Below are 17,917 nucleotides of genomic sequence, written 5' to 3' on the forward strand. Positions count from 1 at the left end.
GCACAGATCTACTTGCACTTTATTCTGTTTTAAAACTGTTTCTAATTTGTTTCATTGGGTTGTTTAAATTAATACTAATTAGCTAATTAATTCATTGCATCGTATGGGAGGCGCATTCCCAATCTCGTTGTACCCCTGTACAATGACAATAAAGATATATTGTATTGTATTGTATTGTATAAGTCTATAAGGTCGATTTTGTTAAGTTACAGAAATAAGTTTTCTATATAGATTCCCTATAGCCAAATGAATCCCTGGTTACACCATGTTTGAAGCAGTGTGAGCAGTTCTCGTCATTTTTCCCTGACTTGGCAAGGAATGTAGTACAGACTTAACAGCATTGACAACTTGTTAAATTACAAGCTGAGATGGCACAAACTAGATTGTAGTCCCTGCAATTTGGACGTTCCAGTGCTGATTGGTTCCCGGGTGGTAGATTGTGAGTCTGGCACAATGAGATATGGTCTGAAAATATAATCAGGCCTTTCAGGAGTGAAATGAGAAATGGAGTAAGGCCAGAATTCAGCCACGACGTGGAGCAGGAAGCAGACTCTACTCATGCTTCCAGTTTCCGACATTCACAGCCCACCACACCTCTCCATCCTTCCTCCCCAAAACTCATACAAATTTAATTTGTTTGGACGAGCCAAGTAACAGAAAGCTCTCTGGATCAATGTTGGCATAAATCCTGGAAACCAATTTTCCACACTCTCCTCAGCCAATCCAAAGGAAATCAGCAGATCACACGACCATGAGCACACTGAATGGAAAAATAAGTCTTACATGCACAGCTTAAAAAATATGCTATGTTCCCAGTTTTGTGTTAGGGTCCAGAATTTGGTTTATCTGCCCAGGATTCTTCTGAAGGCAATCCCCTGAAAAAAATTCAAATCCTGCTCAATTTCAGGTTAATTTCAACGGTCTGAGAACAATTTCTAAAATAGTTTCACGTTACTTTCGGTTCTCAAAAAAAAAAGAAGCAAGGCATTCTACGATTTCATTGACTTGCTTTATTGTGTTGCTTTCAGCAAATTGAAGAGCAATGTGTCTTTAATCATGAGTGAAAGATACAGTGAGAATATTTGTTTTATCACTACTTGGTTTAAAGCATGTGGTATATGTATAAGCAGGTGTGTATTTCTGACTGTTTATTCAACCACGGAGTTCGGCTTCTGTTTACGATGTGGATTCTTCTTGGACGACAGGCCATGGCTTACATTCTGCCTCTGGTTATTTTTCTTCCTTGCAGGAGTGCCATTCCTTCCACGTTGACCAGCCTGCTGATTATTCCAGTCAACCTAGTGGACAGTGAGGAGTATGTTTATCAGTTTAATTTATCAGTTTAGTTTATCAGTTTACCTTCACAAGTTCACAAGTTATAGGTGTAGAATTAGGCCATTCGGCCCATCGAGTCTACTCCGCCATTTAATCATGGCTGATCTCTGTCTCCTAATCCCATTTTCCTGCCTTCTCCCCATAACCCTTGACACCCAAGATTTTTTATATCTCTGCCTTAAAAATATCCACGGACTTGGCCTCCACAGCCCTCTGTGGCAATGAGTTTCACAGATTAACTACAGATTAACTATTAGTCACAGTCTGACTAAAGAAGTTCCTCCTCACTTCCTTTCTAAAAGAGTGCCCTTTAATTCTGAGGCCATAAACTCTGGTCCTAGACTGCCCCACCAGTGGAAACATCCGTTTCAAACCACTCTATCTATGCCTTTCATTTAAGTTTCAATGAGGTCGCCCTCAACCTTCTAAACTTCAATGAGTAGAGGCCCAGTGCTGTCAAGTGTTCATCATATTCTCACCCACTCATTCCTGGAATAATTCTTGTTTACTTTCTTCTTTATTGTCACGTGTTACCGAGGTGCAGTTAAAAGGATTTGTTGCGTGTTAACCAATCAGCAGAAAGACACATCATGATTATAATCGAACCATTTACAATGTATAGATACATGATAAGAGAATAACGTTTAGTGCAAGATAAAGTCGGCAAAGTCCGATAAAGGATAGTCCAAATGTCACCAATGAGGTAGATAGAAGTTCACCACAACCAGCGAGCAGTGCTGAATTACTATCTACCTCATTAGTGATCCGGGTAACTTCCAAGTTCCCACGTTTACATCCTGTACAATGTCAACCATTGACATGCTGTGGGTAATGAGATGGTAGGTGCATTGTGTGTGACATCTGAGATAACCTCACTCTAGTGGACTCCACAAGGTATCTTTTACTCAGAATGGCTTGTGCTTGTGCGTAAGGGAGACATTAAGAGCTGTTTTCAACAACAGTGGCCCCACAAACTCAGAAAAACACTGCTTGAGGTAAGATGTAGCCTGGAACTCCAGATGGCCCCATACAATTGGCAACATTTAAGGTGGCACAATGGGATAGCAGTAGAGCTGCTGCCTCACAGCACCAGAGACACCAGTTTGATCCTGACTACGGGTGCTGTCAGCGTGGAGTTTGTACATTCTCCGTGTGACCACGTGGGTTTCCTCTGGATGCTCCAATTTCCTCCCACATCCCAGAGATATACGGATTTGTAGGCTAATTGGTCTTAGTAAATTGCCCCTGGTGTGTAGGACATGCAACTAGTGTGAACAGGTGATTGATGGTTGGCGTGGACTTGATGGGCTGATGCACCAGTTTCTATGTGGTATCTCTAAACTAAACAAGCTGGATGGATATACTCCTCAGATAATCTCAAATATTAGAGGCATCAACAGTGCCAGTCATAAACTGCCACAGAAGTCATGGGGAACTGAATTTTAGAAGAAAAGGTGCATATTCCTGGTAATCAATGTGAGATGTTCCATTTTGTGATGCTCTCCATTGTGCATTTCTGACCCTGATTTTCTAGCGAAACCAAAGGTACCTCTGCTGATTTGACCCATGATTCCAATGAGTGCCTGATGACAAGAATCCCACAGTCAGAGCACCCCCTGCAATTTGGAACGTTTATTGACTACCGGCTTACTTGAGCGATAGAAAATGGGAGGGCAAAGCTGTGGATTTATCTTCACCACACACACAAGCATCCAAGCATGATGGTGGACGGGAAATAAATGATGGCTCTCCAGCAATGTCCATACCCTTTGAATGAGTAATAATGTCCTTATCCTGCCCCTCTATCTCTGTTGGCTTCTCAGCTATCGATATAGAAACATAGAAACATAGACAATAGGTGCAGGAGTAGGCCATTCGGCCCTTTGAGCCAGCACCGCCATTCAATATGATCATGGCTGATCATTCAAAATCAGTACCCCGTTCCTGTTTTCTCCCCATATCCCTTGATTCCATTAGGCCTAAGAGTTAAATCTAACTCTCTCTTGAATACATCTATATTCCTCAAATCCTTGTGATCCTTTGGATGATTAGTAACAGCAATGGAAGAAGCGTGGCTATGTGATTCCTATGTGGTGACTGTATTGATTCCAAAAGGCCATTTATACTTACTGAGGAATAGTACTCGTCCTGAATATGTGGTTGCCTCCTTTGGAACATGATCTGCAATGAAAACATTAAGGCCGATGTTAGAGGTGCAGGAAGAGGTTGGGAAAGAAACTCTCATCAGGACAGAACTGAACAACATGAAGCACAAATTCAAATAGACTGGGGGAAGGAGATGAATATTTGTAGAATCCTAACACACCAAGCACAGAAGAAGGCCATTCAGCCCTCTGATTCTATTCTCCTGCACAGATCTGAATGTCTATTTGTGCAGAACAGCACTGCTGCACACCTGGTAGAGTCCCTACCTTACTGCCTAGATTCAATCCTGGCCTCTGCCACCATCTGTGTGAAGTTTGCATATACTCCCTGCAACTGTAATTGTTCCAGTTTCCTCCCACCCCAAAGAAATATATAAAATTATTAGATGTGGGGTAGGCAGTCAAGATGGGAAAAAAATCAAATACTAGAGGGCATGGCTTTAAGATGAGAGGGGCAAGTTTAAAGGAGATGTGCAGGGCAACTTTATTTTTACACAGAGAGTGGTGAGTGCGTGGAATGCACTGCCAGTGTTGGAGGTTGAGGTAGATAAGATGATGGCATATAAGAGGGTTTTGGATATGTATGTCAATAAGCAGGGAATGAAGCAATATGGATTATGGGCAGGAAGGAACAGCAGATGCCGATTTACACCGAAGATAGACACAAAATGCTAGAGTACCTCAGTGGGACTGAAGAAGGGTCTCGAGCTGAAACTTCCATTCCTTCTATCCAGAGATACTCCAGCATTTTGTGTCTATTATGGATTATGCACAGGTACATTATGTGCAGATGCTGTACTTTTCTATGTTCTTGAATGAATGAATGAATGAATGAATGAATGAATGAATAAGTTTATTGGCCAAGTATGCATATACAAGGAATGTGCCTTGGTGCTACGCTCACAAATGACAACACAAACATACAGTTAACAATTAAGAATAAAGCATAAACACATTAAAAAAAATAAGGATACACCATTACGGTCTAAACATGTGGGTGAAAATAAACCAGAGCATAAAAGAGACTACAGACTTTAGTTATTGAGTAGAACTATCACTTGTGGAAAAAGTTGTTTTCATGTCTGGTTGTGGCTGCTTTGACAGTCCGGAGTCGCCTTCCAGAGGGAAGTGCTTCGAAGAGTTTGTGGCCAGGGTGAGAGGGGTCAGAGATGATTTTGCCCGCTCGCATCCTGGCCCTTGCAGTGTACAGTTCATCAATGGGGGGAAAGTTGCAGCCAACAACCTTCTCAGCTGTGCAAACAATCCGTGGCAGCTTCCGGATGTCGTGCTTGGTGGCTGAGCCAAACCAGACCATGATGGAAAAAGTGAGGACGGACTCAATGATAGCAGTATAGAATTGGACAATCATTGCCTGTGGCAGATTGTGTTTCTTCAGTTGCCTTAGGAAGTACATCCTCTGTTGGGCCTTTTTGACTGTGGAGTCGATGGTGGCCCCCCATTTAAGATCCCTGGAGATGATGGTATCAAGGAACTTAAATGACTCTTGTGTGTTTATTTGGCTCATTTTGTTCGTGCAGACTCAGACATAATCTCATTTGGTGACTAATGTTTTCGCCCATGAATTTGCTGCCAATATTTTAAATTTATTTTCAAAAGTTTCTTTCTTCGGGCATTCCTCGGCGGCAATGGGAGCCTCGGCGACAACGAGAGCCTTGGCAATGGCGGGGACCTCGGCGGCAATGGGAGCCTCGGCGGCAACGGAGCCTTGGCGGTGGCGGGGACCTCGGCGGCAATGGGAGCCTCGGTGGCAACGGAGCCTTGGCGGCGGTGGGGGAACCTTGGTGGCAGTGGAGCATGAGGGGGGGGGAGGGGAAGACAATGGGGACCTGGCGTTGGGGAGCCACCATGAGGGACATTGGGAGAACAAAGAGGGACCTGGTGTGGGGGAGAGGGGGGACACTAGTTTTAGAATCCTCTGCCCAAGGGATAACTCTGCATTTGTTTGTTTGTCCGTTCGTTCTACTCGTTCTGGTTTAGGTGCTGTGCGGCAGCCAGCCAACAGTCACTTGTCATTTTCCTTTTTTTTTCACTTTTAATTTCAAGTTTATGTGTACCTTGTGTGTTGTGACTGTTGGCAGACCAATTTCCCTCTGGGGATGAATAAAGTTTTATCATATCGTATCGTAAAGTACATGCAGAGGATAATTATTTGGTGCTTTAGATCTGTGAAAGCTTTTGTAAACATGCTCGAGAGAGTGAGAGAGAGAAAGAGGGGGGATTTTTCTGTGATTACTATTGAACTGAATTTCTATTCTGAGAGGCCAGATGGGGTATATTAAGCATTCACAGTCCCACAACGCTGCAATCCTCTGACTCCGCCTCTTAACTTAGAACAAACTGCAATAGCTTCGCCATATCCTCATAAGTCACACACATTTGCACCAGATTGATGCAATAATGTAAGAGCATCTTAAGCTTAGACAAAACTATGGTGTTAGTGTCAGATGTAAGGAGTCTGGTATTTTATTTTTCAGTAGTATGCTAGACTTGGAAGCTATTGATAACTTTATAGTATAATCAAATTGTAGAAACATTAATTTCCTTAACACATGTCTAACAAGAATGTTATGATATAGATAAATGAATACAAAAATCACCTCATGCTCCGACACACCTCATATACTTCCTGTTCTCTATAATTGTTTAAACCCTGTCACGTCTCTAAACTCTGCCAGTTCTGATGAAATAGTTTAAAACTACACGGGAAATATTAATCCACAGAAATAGCTGTTTTGCTGTCAGGCAAAATATTAAATTTATAAATATCAGATTTGTCTACAATTGGAGGCCACCTTGTCCACGTATTTTATGATATAGACAAGGTACTTAAAGCAAACCCTACACCCAACAATAGAGTTGACCACTTACATTTCATGAGATTGGAAGCTTCACATTTAACCTCTCCACAGTGGATCGTTCAGGGGTTTGGGAATACCAGCAATTGACGGAAGACAATGGGAGCTTCAGATAGAAAGGTAACTTCCAGGAGGAAAGATGCCCAAGTGGGGATAAAACTTGGCAGCTTGCAGAGAATCCTGAAGCACATCCCCTCCTAAATTCCCACCCATTGTAGCAACGTGATCCACTAACTCAGTGCTTCCAGACTTGCAGTTTCCGACATTACTTTAGCTTTCATCCCCCTCATGGCATTGCGTTTGTGTGAAAGCAGAGCTCAGATGGGCTTACAAACTGGCCTCTGCTACCATGGGTATAATTGGCCTGTGGTCCTCAGGGTTGAATCAGGCCCAGGAATCAGGACACCAGAAGGTCTGACCATCTTAAAAGCTTCAACTAAAAATTTGAGTTAATGAATTTTAAATGGCAAACATTTAAAATTTAAGGTTCAACTAAAATTAGATCTAAAATTAGTCTTGAACTCATGGAAGGTAATTGGTAGGGTCTACAACAAAGATAATAGAGCAGAGCAACATCGACCACTCGATCCTAAAAACTGTAGTATGTCATGGCGCCATTTTAGTAGGCAGAAACTTGCAGAAACATTTAAAAAGAAAAATAATAAAAATCTGTGAATTGATAGATGAGATATATTCTGCATTTTTATGGTATCATCACACATACTGTTCCCCCAAAACACTGATTACACTGCGAGAGGCATAACGAACGGCGGGTTTTGCCTACTAAAATGGCGGACGTTACGCTTCATTGCGTACTACACTTCAGTATAGGCAATTTCAACGAAGTGGTTCATCTTGCTCCTCTAGTATCTTTGGTCTACAGGCAGCCAATTAAATTATATCTAATCTCCAGCAAGGGAGAAATATTATTTCTTGCAGCCCATTAAACATTTTGTAATATTAATTGCCATTGAGAATGCGCTTGGATCTTACCTCCTCACTACTCTCAAAGGAGTTTGATGCACTGTCGCTGTCCACAAATCTCTGTCTTGCGTCTACGCAACGTAGAAAAACATTGACAACTGTTCCCAATGAATAGCTAACACTGCTGCGGCATGCAACCATTTCCTGTGGATTTGATATAGATGTTAATACATCGACCTAAAATAAAGATTTGCATTTACATAGTACCTTTCTCAGCATTCCAAAATGTTTTACAACTAATCATGTTCCTTTGAAGTGGAGTTACTGCTGTAATGGAAAATATGCAGCACTCAATGTGCACACAAGAGTCTCCCACAAGCAGCAATGTAATAATAATCAGATACTGATCCTCTGTAATGTTCAACGAGGGACATAGGGAATCGATGACTAGCTTTTCTTTGAAATGGTCTCCTCGTAACATTTGCATCCACAAGAGAAAGTAGCCAGGACCTGGGTTAAATAGCTCATTGGATAAACTGCTTAATCCAACAGCCCAGCACTTCCTCAGCTGTGTGCAAAGGCCTGCCTGGGCTTTTGTATGTATCATTGGAGAAAGACTTGAACCTACAAACTACTGACTGCAAGGCAAGGGAGCTGTGAATAAAGTCACAGCTGAGGGTTACAATAGCCTTGTTAAGCTTAAAATGAGAAACTGAAATAAATGTAGGGGCATGCACAGCTGATCAAAATATAAACTAAACCAGCATAAATACACTTTAAACATCAAAATACTTCAAATATTTAGTTATTTATTGCAGATCAGAATTTTGAAATAATTATTCTGAGGAAATTTGCAGCATAGGTAGAACTAAATTTTGAATGCCAGAGGTGTTCACGAGAAAATATGGTACATCGTGCCAGGAAATATTAAGTTTTTAATATTTACATTTTTTAATGGTTGCTCCAGTGACAATAGTTTGAAATATAGAGTTAAACAGGCCTTTCGGCCCAACTTGCCCATGCCCCATCTAGACTAGCCCCACCTGCCCGCATTTGGCCAATGTCCATCTAAACCTTTCTTATCCTTGTTCCTCTTCAAATGTGTTATAGTATATGCCTCAAATACCTCCTCTAGTAGCTCGTTCCATCAGCCCACCGCTCCATGTGAAAAAGTTGTTCCTCAGGTTCCTGTTAAAGCTTTTCCCTCTCACCTGAAATCTATGTCTCCTGGTTCTTATTTCCTCTACTCTGGGTAAAAGACCATAATTTACCCTATCTATTCCCCTCATGATGTTATACACCCCTATAAGATGACCCCTCATCATCCTGCGCTCCAAGGAATAAAGTCCAAGGAATATTTGGAAGTTTTCATCAATTTTGTCATTTCATAAAGATTTTCATCTGAAAATGATTTACATTTATCTAATAAACCTTGCTGGGTCTCAGAATGCCATAATGCACTTTGAAACCAAATAAATAATTTTGTTCTTTTGAAGTCTTACACTATGTAACTAATAGTGGAGCAAGGTGTCATCAATGGTGATTTCAAAATCCCATTGCTGCATCTCAGGCTTTCTAATACCTTTCAAGTATAACCAAGTATAACACAGTTTCACCATCATTACAACCACAATATAAAAGGCAATGAATATTAAAAACATAAACCAATACTCACAGCTAACGGGTTTCTATTGGACACACAGTTTTCAATCTGCATTCCACTGTTTTTGGGACAGAGGGTTTCCCTTGCATTAAATCTCAAATCCACATATAAATCATTTGGTCCTGCTGGAGTAATCTATGCAACAAAACATGGAGATTTATCAACTGTCAGCTTCATTAAAATAGAAGAGAAATCTCTGAAGCCAGTAAAACCATGGGTATTCATGTAGTCCTGCAGCAATGTTTTTGCAAATTAAACATGTAAAGTTGCCGACAATATATAACAATGAACAGTTTGTGGCGGTACCCGGGGATTAGGCCACTCCCTGGATCATCCCCCTCGGCACGGGTTGGACAGGGCTGGGGAAGGGACTAGTGCTATGGGGTTTGCCTGAAGGGGCTAGAGAGATAACTCGGGCTTGAGACTGAAGAGAGTGTGGATGTTCTGTTGCTGGATTAAATTACTGTTAATACTTACCTGGCGTCTTGCCTGATTGCTACCGCGTCCAGACCCACTACAAGGTCACCATTGCAAGGCTTATAAGGATTATAACAGCTAAAACTTTATTTCTATTAACACTTCTCATATAGTGAAATGTCCCAAAGCACTCCAAAGAAGTGTCATCAAATAAGATGTTAGAACAGTTTACATTAAAATTTGGTCAAAGAAGTTGGTTTCAAGGAACATCTAGAAAGGAGAAAGATTTAAAGAGGTGGAGAGGTTTAGAATGGGAATCCTGGAGTCTAGATGCAAAAATGTAGTTTGGAACTAGAGGGACGGGTGATTAAGAAAAATCTTTAAAATAAACACTTTCGTAAAGTTGTAAGAAAAGAATACAGAGGCAGAAAGCAATATTGGAGGTAGATTTGTCCATTTTTATTGCTATTGTGCAACATGTTTTTGTGAGCAGAGTGTGCATGATATTTGCTGATTGTCATTGTTTCAGGCAATAAGCAGCATAGTTTCTTTTTTTATGGACCATTGCACTCTCAACTTGGTCCTCAGTAGCTGGAGTGAGGGCTGAGTCGGGCCGATAATGTAGAAACAAATAATTGCAGATGCTGATTAATACACTAAAGGACACAAAACATTGGAGTAACTCAGAGTGGCAGACAACATCTTTGAAGAACATGGACTGGTGACATTTCAGGTTGAGATCCTTCTTCGGACTCTTTTTCAGATAATGTGTCTGGTTTTACAGGATCAGGTGAATAATTCCATAGGGAGCAATGTTCAGACCGGCTGCAGCTTTCTTATTGTTGAAAGTGGGAGGAGGTGGAGGGGGGAGAGAAGCCTTTCCACAAACTAGAATAATGATAAAGGTTTTACAATAGTTTTTAAATGAAGCATCTCACAATTCTTCATGCTAAAGCATTCTTGACAGGTTGAACAAATAGACAAACAAGTGAGGCACACAATCTATCTACCTAAACAATGTGACTGAGGTCCAATCTATATTTTGGAAACACACTTTACATGTGAGAAAGTTCCCTTCCTGCTTCCCACACCAAAACATAGAAGCACACCGGCAGCTCGTATGAAGCTCCCTTCTAAGGTTGAGGGGCCAGAAAGAGAAAGATAGGAAGACAAACACTAAGTAGAAAGAAGTCTGAGAGATAATGGAAATAGACACCTTTAATTAGTAATTAATTAGTAATTGATATCCCGGCAGAAGAGATAACAATAAATGATGGGTCTAAAGATGGGTGCAGAAAACCAAAGGGGAAGAGACAGAAACTTGAGTGACAAATTGCAGGATAAGTGATGGAAATTAAAGGGCCTGTCCCACTTAGGCGATCTTTTTGGCGATTGCCGGCGACTGTCAAAGTCGTAGCAGATCGCCGAACTTTTTTTTACCCGACGACAATGACCATGACAATGCTGAGTCAGGTCGAGATTACAGCGTCTTCTGAAACATCGCAAAAATTCCCACGCTGTCCATGCTTCTCCGGCGTCCTGATTTTCGCTGAAATCACTGACAAGTCCGTAAGTACTTGAGAGTTTTGAACTATAACATCTTGTATGGGTTACTTAAAAACCAAGCTTCACTGTAACAAGGAATAAACCAGATTTACTTCCAATTTACTAATAGCTGTATTAAAAAATATATAATTTAAAAAGTGGTTCAGTGGATTTTTGTGAAAAGTGTGTGGGCATTCTTTCAAAATGTAAGGGAGATGTATATCTGGTTTCTGGGTTACATATCTGGGTTTGGTGCTCACTTTAAATGTAATGGCTGATGGCCATAAACATTGTGAAATTCCCACGCTGTGAATGCTTCTCCGGTGTCCTAATTTTCGCTAAAATCATTGACAAGTTGGTAAGTACTTGAGAGTTTTGAACTATAACATCTTGTATGGGTTACTTAAAAACCAAGCTTCACTGTAACAAGGAATAAACTGAATTTACTTCCAATTTACTAATAGCTGTATTTAAAAAAAAAAATTTAAAAGTGGTTCAATGGATTTTTGTGAAAAGTATGTGGCCATTCTTTGAAAATGTAAGGGAGATGCATATCTGGTTTCTGGGTTGAATATCTGGGTTTGGAGCCCACTTTATATGTAATGGCTGAGGCTAAAAACCACGAAAATTCCCACGCTTACCTGACTGTCAAACTGTCGCCTCCAATCTACCTGTCAAATGTCCTGACGACAAATAAATTGGTTAAACACAAGCATTTTATGGTATTTTGAAATGACTTTACTTATTTTAATATTATGTGCTTCTAAATGTATCTTGAGAACCTATCAAACCTGGGGACAGCAGGCGACAGCAACCGCAATAAGCAACGATACCTGCCGACAAGCCAGCTGTCGCCGAGAGATTTCAAACCGTTTGATTTCTTGGCGACGTGCCGAGATCCACTACGATCTTTGGAAGACTCCTCACGATCATGCCCGCGACACCCCGGCGAACATTCGGCGACAGCCGAGTCGCCGGCAGTCGCCTTAAAATCGCCTAAGTGGGACAGGCCCTTAAGTGGTGCAAAATGTAATGGAGTGAAAGATAACGGAGTTGAGAGTAAGAGAATGTCATAAATAGAACATGAGGGATCAATAACGCAGATACCAAGAGACGAAAAAACAAAATAAATGAGGGCTTGTTAGATGGGATAATGCTTACGTGCAGCAATTCGTTATTGGTGGCTGTGAATAGGAAACCACCGATCGTGTCACTGTTCAGTTGTACAACGGATTGCCTCAGCGCATCTTCAATGATTGGGAGGAAGTCATATATCGGGATGGCTAGAAGATAAGACAGTGACACCTGTACTGAGCATTTATACCAACCTGCCTGTCTGACATTTCCTGGGAGAAATTCAACCGATATTTACAAAACAGTTCTGCTGGCGTCTTCACTTAAAGAAAAGTTTACATTTTAAATGATTTGAGAACCTACCTGCACAGTATTGGAAAACCTGCAGTGCAGCAAAAGCCAATAGAAATGATTTCATCTTGACAAGCTTTTGGTAATCAGCTGCAGATGATGTCTATCGTCTCTCACTCTCACTGAGCCTTTATCTGTTGTTTGCCTTTTATACTCTGAGATCCCTATAATTAATGACTCACAGTTACACAACCAATGCTTCAAAGGTTTTAAACCCACAACATTGAGACATGCTGAAATAATTTTCCTGCCAACTCAATAATTGGAGACATAAGGGTTTGCAGATGCTGGAATCCTGAGTAAAACACAGTTATCAACTGGAGGCTTTAACAAACCATGATTTCAGGAAAAAAAAATGCATTTTATGTTTTTAAATTATTTAAGATTTTCTTCACCAACTCATATTAAAAATATTGTTTACATCTTGGTGTTTTATATCTTGTCATTATATTTGACTATTCTCAGATGTTGTAAATAATTTATTCTGTTACGGGAAGATCGGATATTCATTAAAATAAATTATTTAACTGCAACAAAAACAAACTGCTGGGGGAAATCAGCTGGTCAGGTAGTATCCATGGGGAAAAGTGGACAGATGAGGTTTAAGGTATCTGGCCCATTTCCCTCATAAGATACTGTCTGACCCATTGAGTTCCTCCAACAGTTGAAGGCTTCCTCCATCTTTCAGCACCTGCAGTCTCTTGTATCTTCATTCAACTGCAACCATTGTTACCGCGACCATCTCTGTTGTAGGTACTTCAAAATACGAAAAGATTGAGAGAATCTGACCCAGTGGCAGAAGTGTTGGTCCCTAGAAGGTGCAGAATTAAGATAACGTAATAAAGCTGGAGGCAATGGATGTAAGTGTTGTTATCATTGCAACACGTTGCAATGGGAAAATGTTCAAAAGTAATTTTCAAGTAGACATTGACCAAATGTAGAATGGAAAAATAATTTCTTGGGCTCAAAAAAAAGCAGAGGGAGTGCAGCTCATTAAACAGAACCATCATAGAACCACACAATCGGTCGAATGGGTTTCTGCGCTGTAAGATTTGCCAATTTCATCTCTGTGTTCAGGTGGATTGAGGGTGCATGTTGCATTAGGAAACAATACATTCTTTCCACTGATGCTGTTATTGTCAGGGAAATATGGAGGGGCTGATATCGTCACCATCTAGTAAAGTAACCTAATGAACCCTCGTTATGCTTATTCTGCAATCTACAGGCTTTAACTTCACTTTCACACTCTGGTACTGTTTTGTGTAGTTCAAGTCTTCTATTTTTTGAGCCCTTTGCATTGCTGATGACTGTTCTGAATTGGTCTAGATGCTGCACACTTCTCCCCAGGATTTAACATTCTTGATTTTCAATCCACATGGCTGATAAAACTTGTTCCGTTCATTCCTGGGGAGTGAAATGGGAGGTGCAGCCAACATTTTACATTGAAACGGGGAGATTATTTCCCATTCCGAATTCCCTTGTGGAGGTGCTTATGAGCTGCAGTCATTAGCCACAATCAACAAGATGAAAACATTGTCAGTGCTGTGGGGTAGTGACCTTCAGCCTTTTGACCCATCAATGATAAAGGAATACTAATATATATTTCCATCTAATGTTAGTATTGCCTTCAACGAAATTAGTGATGGTATCTTCAGGTTATTCCACCAGATGATCCAAGTTGCAGTTTTGGGGTAAATTATGAAAGAAGGAATTCAACATGGTCCCCTTATGTTTGGAGAATCTGCCTTTCCATCTTGCTCCTCTTGCACTGTTGTTCTGCTTTGGCAACAATTTAAGCTTGTACTCGCTGGAATTTAGAAGATTGAGGGGGGATCTTATAGAAACTTACAAAATTCTTAAGGGGTTGGACAGGCTAGATGCAGGAAGATTGTTCCCGATGTTGGGGAAGTCCAGAACAAGGGGTCACAGTTTAAGGATAAGGGGGAAATCTTTTAGGACCGAGATGAGAAAGTTTTTTTCACACAGAGAGTGGTGAATCTGTGGAATTCTCTGCCACAGAAGGTAGTTGAGGCCAGTTCATTGGCTATATTTAAGAGGGAGTTAGATGTGGCCCTGGTGGCTAAAGGGATCAGGGAGTATGGAGAGAAGGCTAGTACAGGATACTGAGTTGGATGATCAGCCATGATCATATTGAATGGCGGTGCAGGCTCGAAGGGCCGAATGGCCTACTCCTGCACCTATTTTCTATGTTTCTATGTTTCTAAGAGGAATTAGTTATGCAATTCAATGGTGGATCAAAGCCAAAGACCTGCCTTTCACATCTCATCATAAATTCTCTCAAGCCCAGGCCCAATGTTTCAGTGTTCCTCATCAGCACCACCTGGTCTTATCTGTTTACATTTACCTATCTGCCTAACAAAAACACCTCTCACCTGTATCCACTTATCACCCAAAATATCACCTATCCAAGTTCTCCTGAGATACTGCCTGACCCAGTGAGTTACTCCAGCACTTTGTGTCTTTTCTTTGTAAACCAGCATCTGCAGTTCCTTGTTTCTACCCAATGTCAGGGCTGAACCTAGGTTCCTGGAGTTGTGCAGCAGCAGAATGAGCTGCTGCAAAATCCACCCTTAACGTAAATGAACATAAAATTAATAAAAATAATAGATCACCAAATGCGTATTGTTTTGTTAGTACTTTTAAGCATTCTAATCAGGTTGAATTCACCATTTTAATTATTAAATAAAAATCACATGGTAGCCACTCATCGATTGCATGTTGCAATGCAGATCATCGAATCTCAGGTTTCGAAATCTCAATTTCGATTCACAATCTCAGGTTTATCTGAAAGGATGTACTTCTTTAGAAAAACATGTTTTGGTTACAAGGTTGTTAAATGGGAAAATAAAATCACACACCCAGTTACTAATTTTATTTCAACATGCCTGGGTGGGCTATAGCCTGACTGTATCCTTCCCAGCATCAGGAGATTTTTGTTCAGACAGCATCCAGCTGCACAAATTATGCAAAAAATATTTGAGATGTCTGGATGAGATACATGTCTGTCTATGCATGTGCTCTGATTCTTATCATTCACAAGATGGAATGTCCTACAAGTACATGCAGGTCAGAACAAAGATGTTTTTTTCCGAATCACATGATTCACATTTTGCCTCCAACTGCTGTGAATGATTTTTGGCAATCAAGGATGAGTGTGCGGTAGGAGACTGTAGTTGGGCATTCAGCAAGCCTTGTCTGGATGGGGGATATGAATGCGAAGTTCAGAAGGTACAAGCATAACATTTTTACGAAGTTTACATAAGCTCTCTCTCTGGTCAAGTGTCAAGAGTGTTTCATTCACGTTCACAAGTTATAGGAGTAGAATTAGGCCATTTGGCCCATTGTGTCTACTCCGCCATTTAATCATGGCTGATCTCTGCCTCCTAATCCTACTTTCCTGCCTTCTCCCCATAACCCTTGACACCTGTGACTTATTGTCATATGTCCTGAAACAGAACAATGAAATTCTTACTTGCAGGGGCACAAAATGTATGAAAACATAGTACTCTGTAAAGCCCATAATAAACTACAAAAAAAGTTAAGTGTTTATTATAAAAAAACAAGTGAACAAATAAATAGACAATAATATGCAAAGTCAAAAATGATGTCCCCATGTCTATATAGATGGGAGCCTATTTGGAGGTTGTAGTGTTTAATAGCCTGATAGAATTCTCCTTATGCACGGTGTGTATGAATGGAATCTATCCCAACACAACAGTATGCGTGAAGTGATGGGTGGATTTGAATGACTATTACACAGTTAAAGTTTGGTTATCCAGCACATTAAAAACTGGCACATTCCAGTAAAAGGGAAGCACTCTTAACTAGCCGGCAGATTTGATTGATCGGCTCCTGTCAAGACCAACACATGACAAGGAAGCAATCTTTTACTGTAATCCAATTGTTCTGATGTTTCTGGGGAGGTGAAGAGAGTTTTGGAGCCAAGATGAAGCAGGGGGTAGATTTGATGGAGGAGAGGGTACAAGGTTGGTGGCTGAGAGGTGGTTGTACTATGGGTCCTCCCACAAGCTGAGCTGAGAAGGGCATTTATGGAGCCAGTTCCTTCCTCCCTTTCACTGCGTCGTCTTCTGACCTTCCAGGAATCATGAGCAGCAACAATGAAGCATATCTAAGGCTTTTGGTTGTACTGGATAAAACACTTAGCCATTCCGATACTTATTGAAGTAAAATGGTGGAGAAGAAGTAGATGTTGGTGATTTCTGTATGTGCTTTGTGTGGGTTAATATTTAGACCTGGTGTGGAGTTCAGTCTGACCTAGGCTTCAGTGGAAAGGGTGCTTGGTGTGAGCTGCTGTCTGAACAGGAAAAGCAATGGTCGTTCTCAGTCCAGTGAAATGGTCTATTCCATTGGGGCAACATCTGGTCCCAGCCACACTGTGTAGGACAAAGATTTGCTCAGAGGATACTGTGGGGAATTCAGCCAGAACGTACATTAGGAGGAAGGATGACTTAACTAACATAAAGGGTGAGATGGAAAGGTTCCTAAAATAAAAACAGCCACAGAGTGGTGGGCAAGGAAACAAATAATATGGGCAATGAAATGGAAATGTTCCTTAAATAAAACCAACCACAGTGAGCGAAGGAGTAGATAAAAAAAAGGTCCAACTGAAAGTGACTGCCTCTGCCAAAGGAACTTAAAAGTTCTGCTTATATATTTCTGCAGTTAGTCACCATACTGATCGGAAGCAAACTTATTGTGGTCGAATTATTGTAGGAAGAAGATGGAACAGAGTCAGCCTTTGGCTGTCCCTGCCGGGATTTATAGTCGGCAAATTCATGTGCCTTCTAGCTATTGCTTTTTAAACCTGAAGTAATCAGAATTTCAGAATGTTGGGCTGAAAGTAAAGATGGGACAAATATTTCTTCTGTTTTCAAATTTATCATCACGTATCGGTAGCTATATTAGTATTGGTTTATTATTGTTATTGTACCGGGATACAGTGAGAAACTTTGTTTTGTGTGCTATCAAGGCAAATCGTACTATACCAGTTTTTTTAGACCATAAAATTTGCCTGTAAACCTGCAGCAAGTAAGAATTTAATTGTTCCGGTTCATATCCGGTGTATATGGTAATTAAATGCTCCAGATCTTGATCTTGAAAGCCCTGGAGAATATATAAACTTCTTAGTCGTACTTTAAGTAAATTGACTGGATTACTTGAATTTAATAAACCTGGAAATTTCTTAAAAGCATTTCATTCTACCCACAATTTATTGCAGTGTTGACTTGTTCTCCAAGACAACAAAGATTTGGTTATGATTGCCATCACCCTATGAATATTGGGCAGCACGATGGTGCAGTGGTAGAATTACCTGCCTTACAGCGCCAGAGACCCAGGTACGATCCTGACCATGGGTGCTGTCTGTACGGAGTTTGTACATTCTCCCTGTGACCTGCATGGGTTTTTTTTATGGGATCTCCAGTTCCTCCCACACCCAGACATACAGTTTTGTAGGTTAATTGGCTTGGAATAACTGTAAAATTGTCCCCAGTGTGTGTAGGATAATGTTAATGGGCAAGGATCAC

General features: G+C 40.8%; 1 protein-coding gene across 1 annotated transcript; it reads right to left on the minus strand.

Annotated features, from left to right (window-relative positions):
• Nucleotides 1-1,050: 1,050 nt before the first annotated feature.
• Nucleotides 1,051-12,466, minus strand: LOC144596222 (secreted phosphoprotein 24-like). The gene is made up of 6 exons (XM_078404434.1): nucleotides 12,363-12,466; nucleotides 12,087-12,208; nucleotides 8,976-9,098; nucleotides 7,370-7,504; nucleotides 3,466-3,516; nucleotides 1,051-1,298 (listed from the first exon to the last, which is right to left on the minus strand). The coding sequence occupies exons 1-6, from the start codon at nucleotides 12,415-12,417 to the stop codon at nucleotides 1,149-1,151; spliced, it is 636 nt and encodes a 211-aa protein (XP_078260560.1). The 5' UTR covers nucleotides 12,418-12,466; the 3' UTR covers nucleotides 1,051-1,148.
• Nucleotides 12,467-17,917: the final 5,451 nt, after the last annotated feature.

This window comes from Rhinoraja longicauda, chromosome 8 (genome assembly GCF_053455715.1).
Source record: "Rhinoraja longicauda isolate Sanriku21f chromosome 8, sRhiLon1.1, whole genome shotgun sequence".
Taxonomy (NCBI): Eukaryota; Metazoa; Chordata; class Chondrichthyes; order Rajiformes; family Arhynchobatidae; genus Rhinoraja; species Rhinoraja longicauda.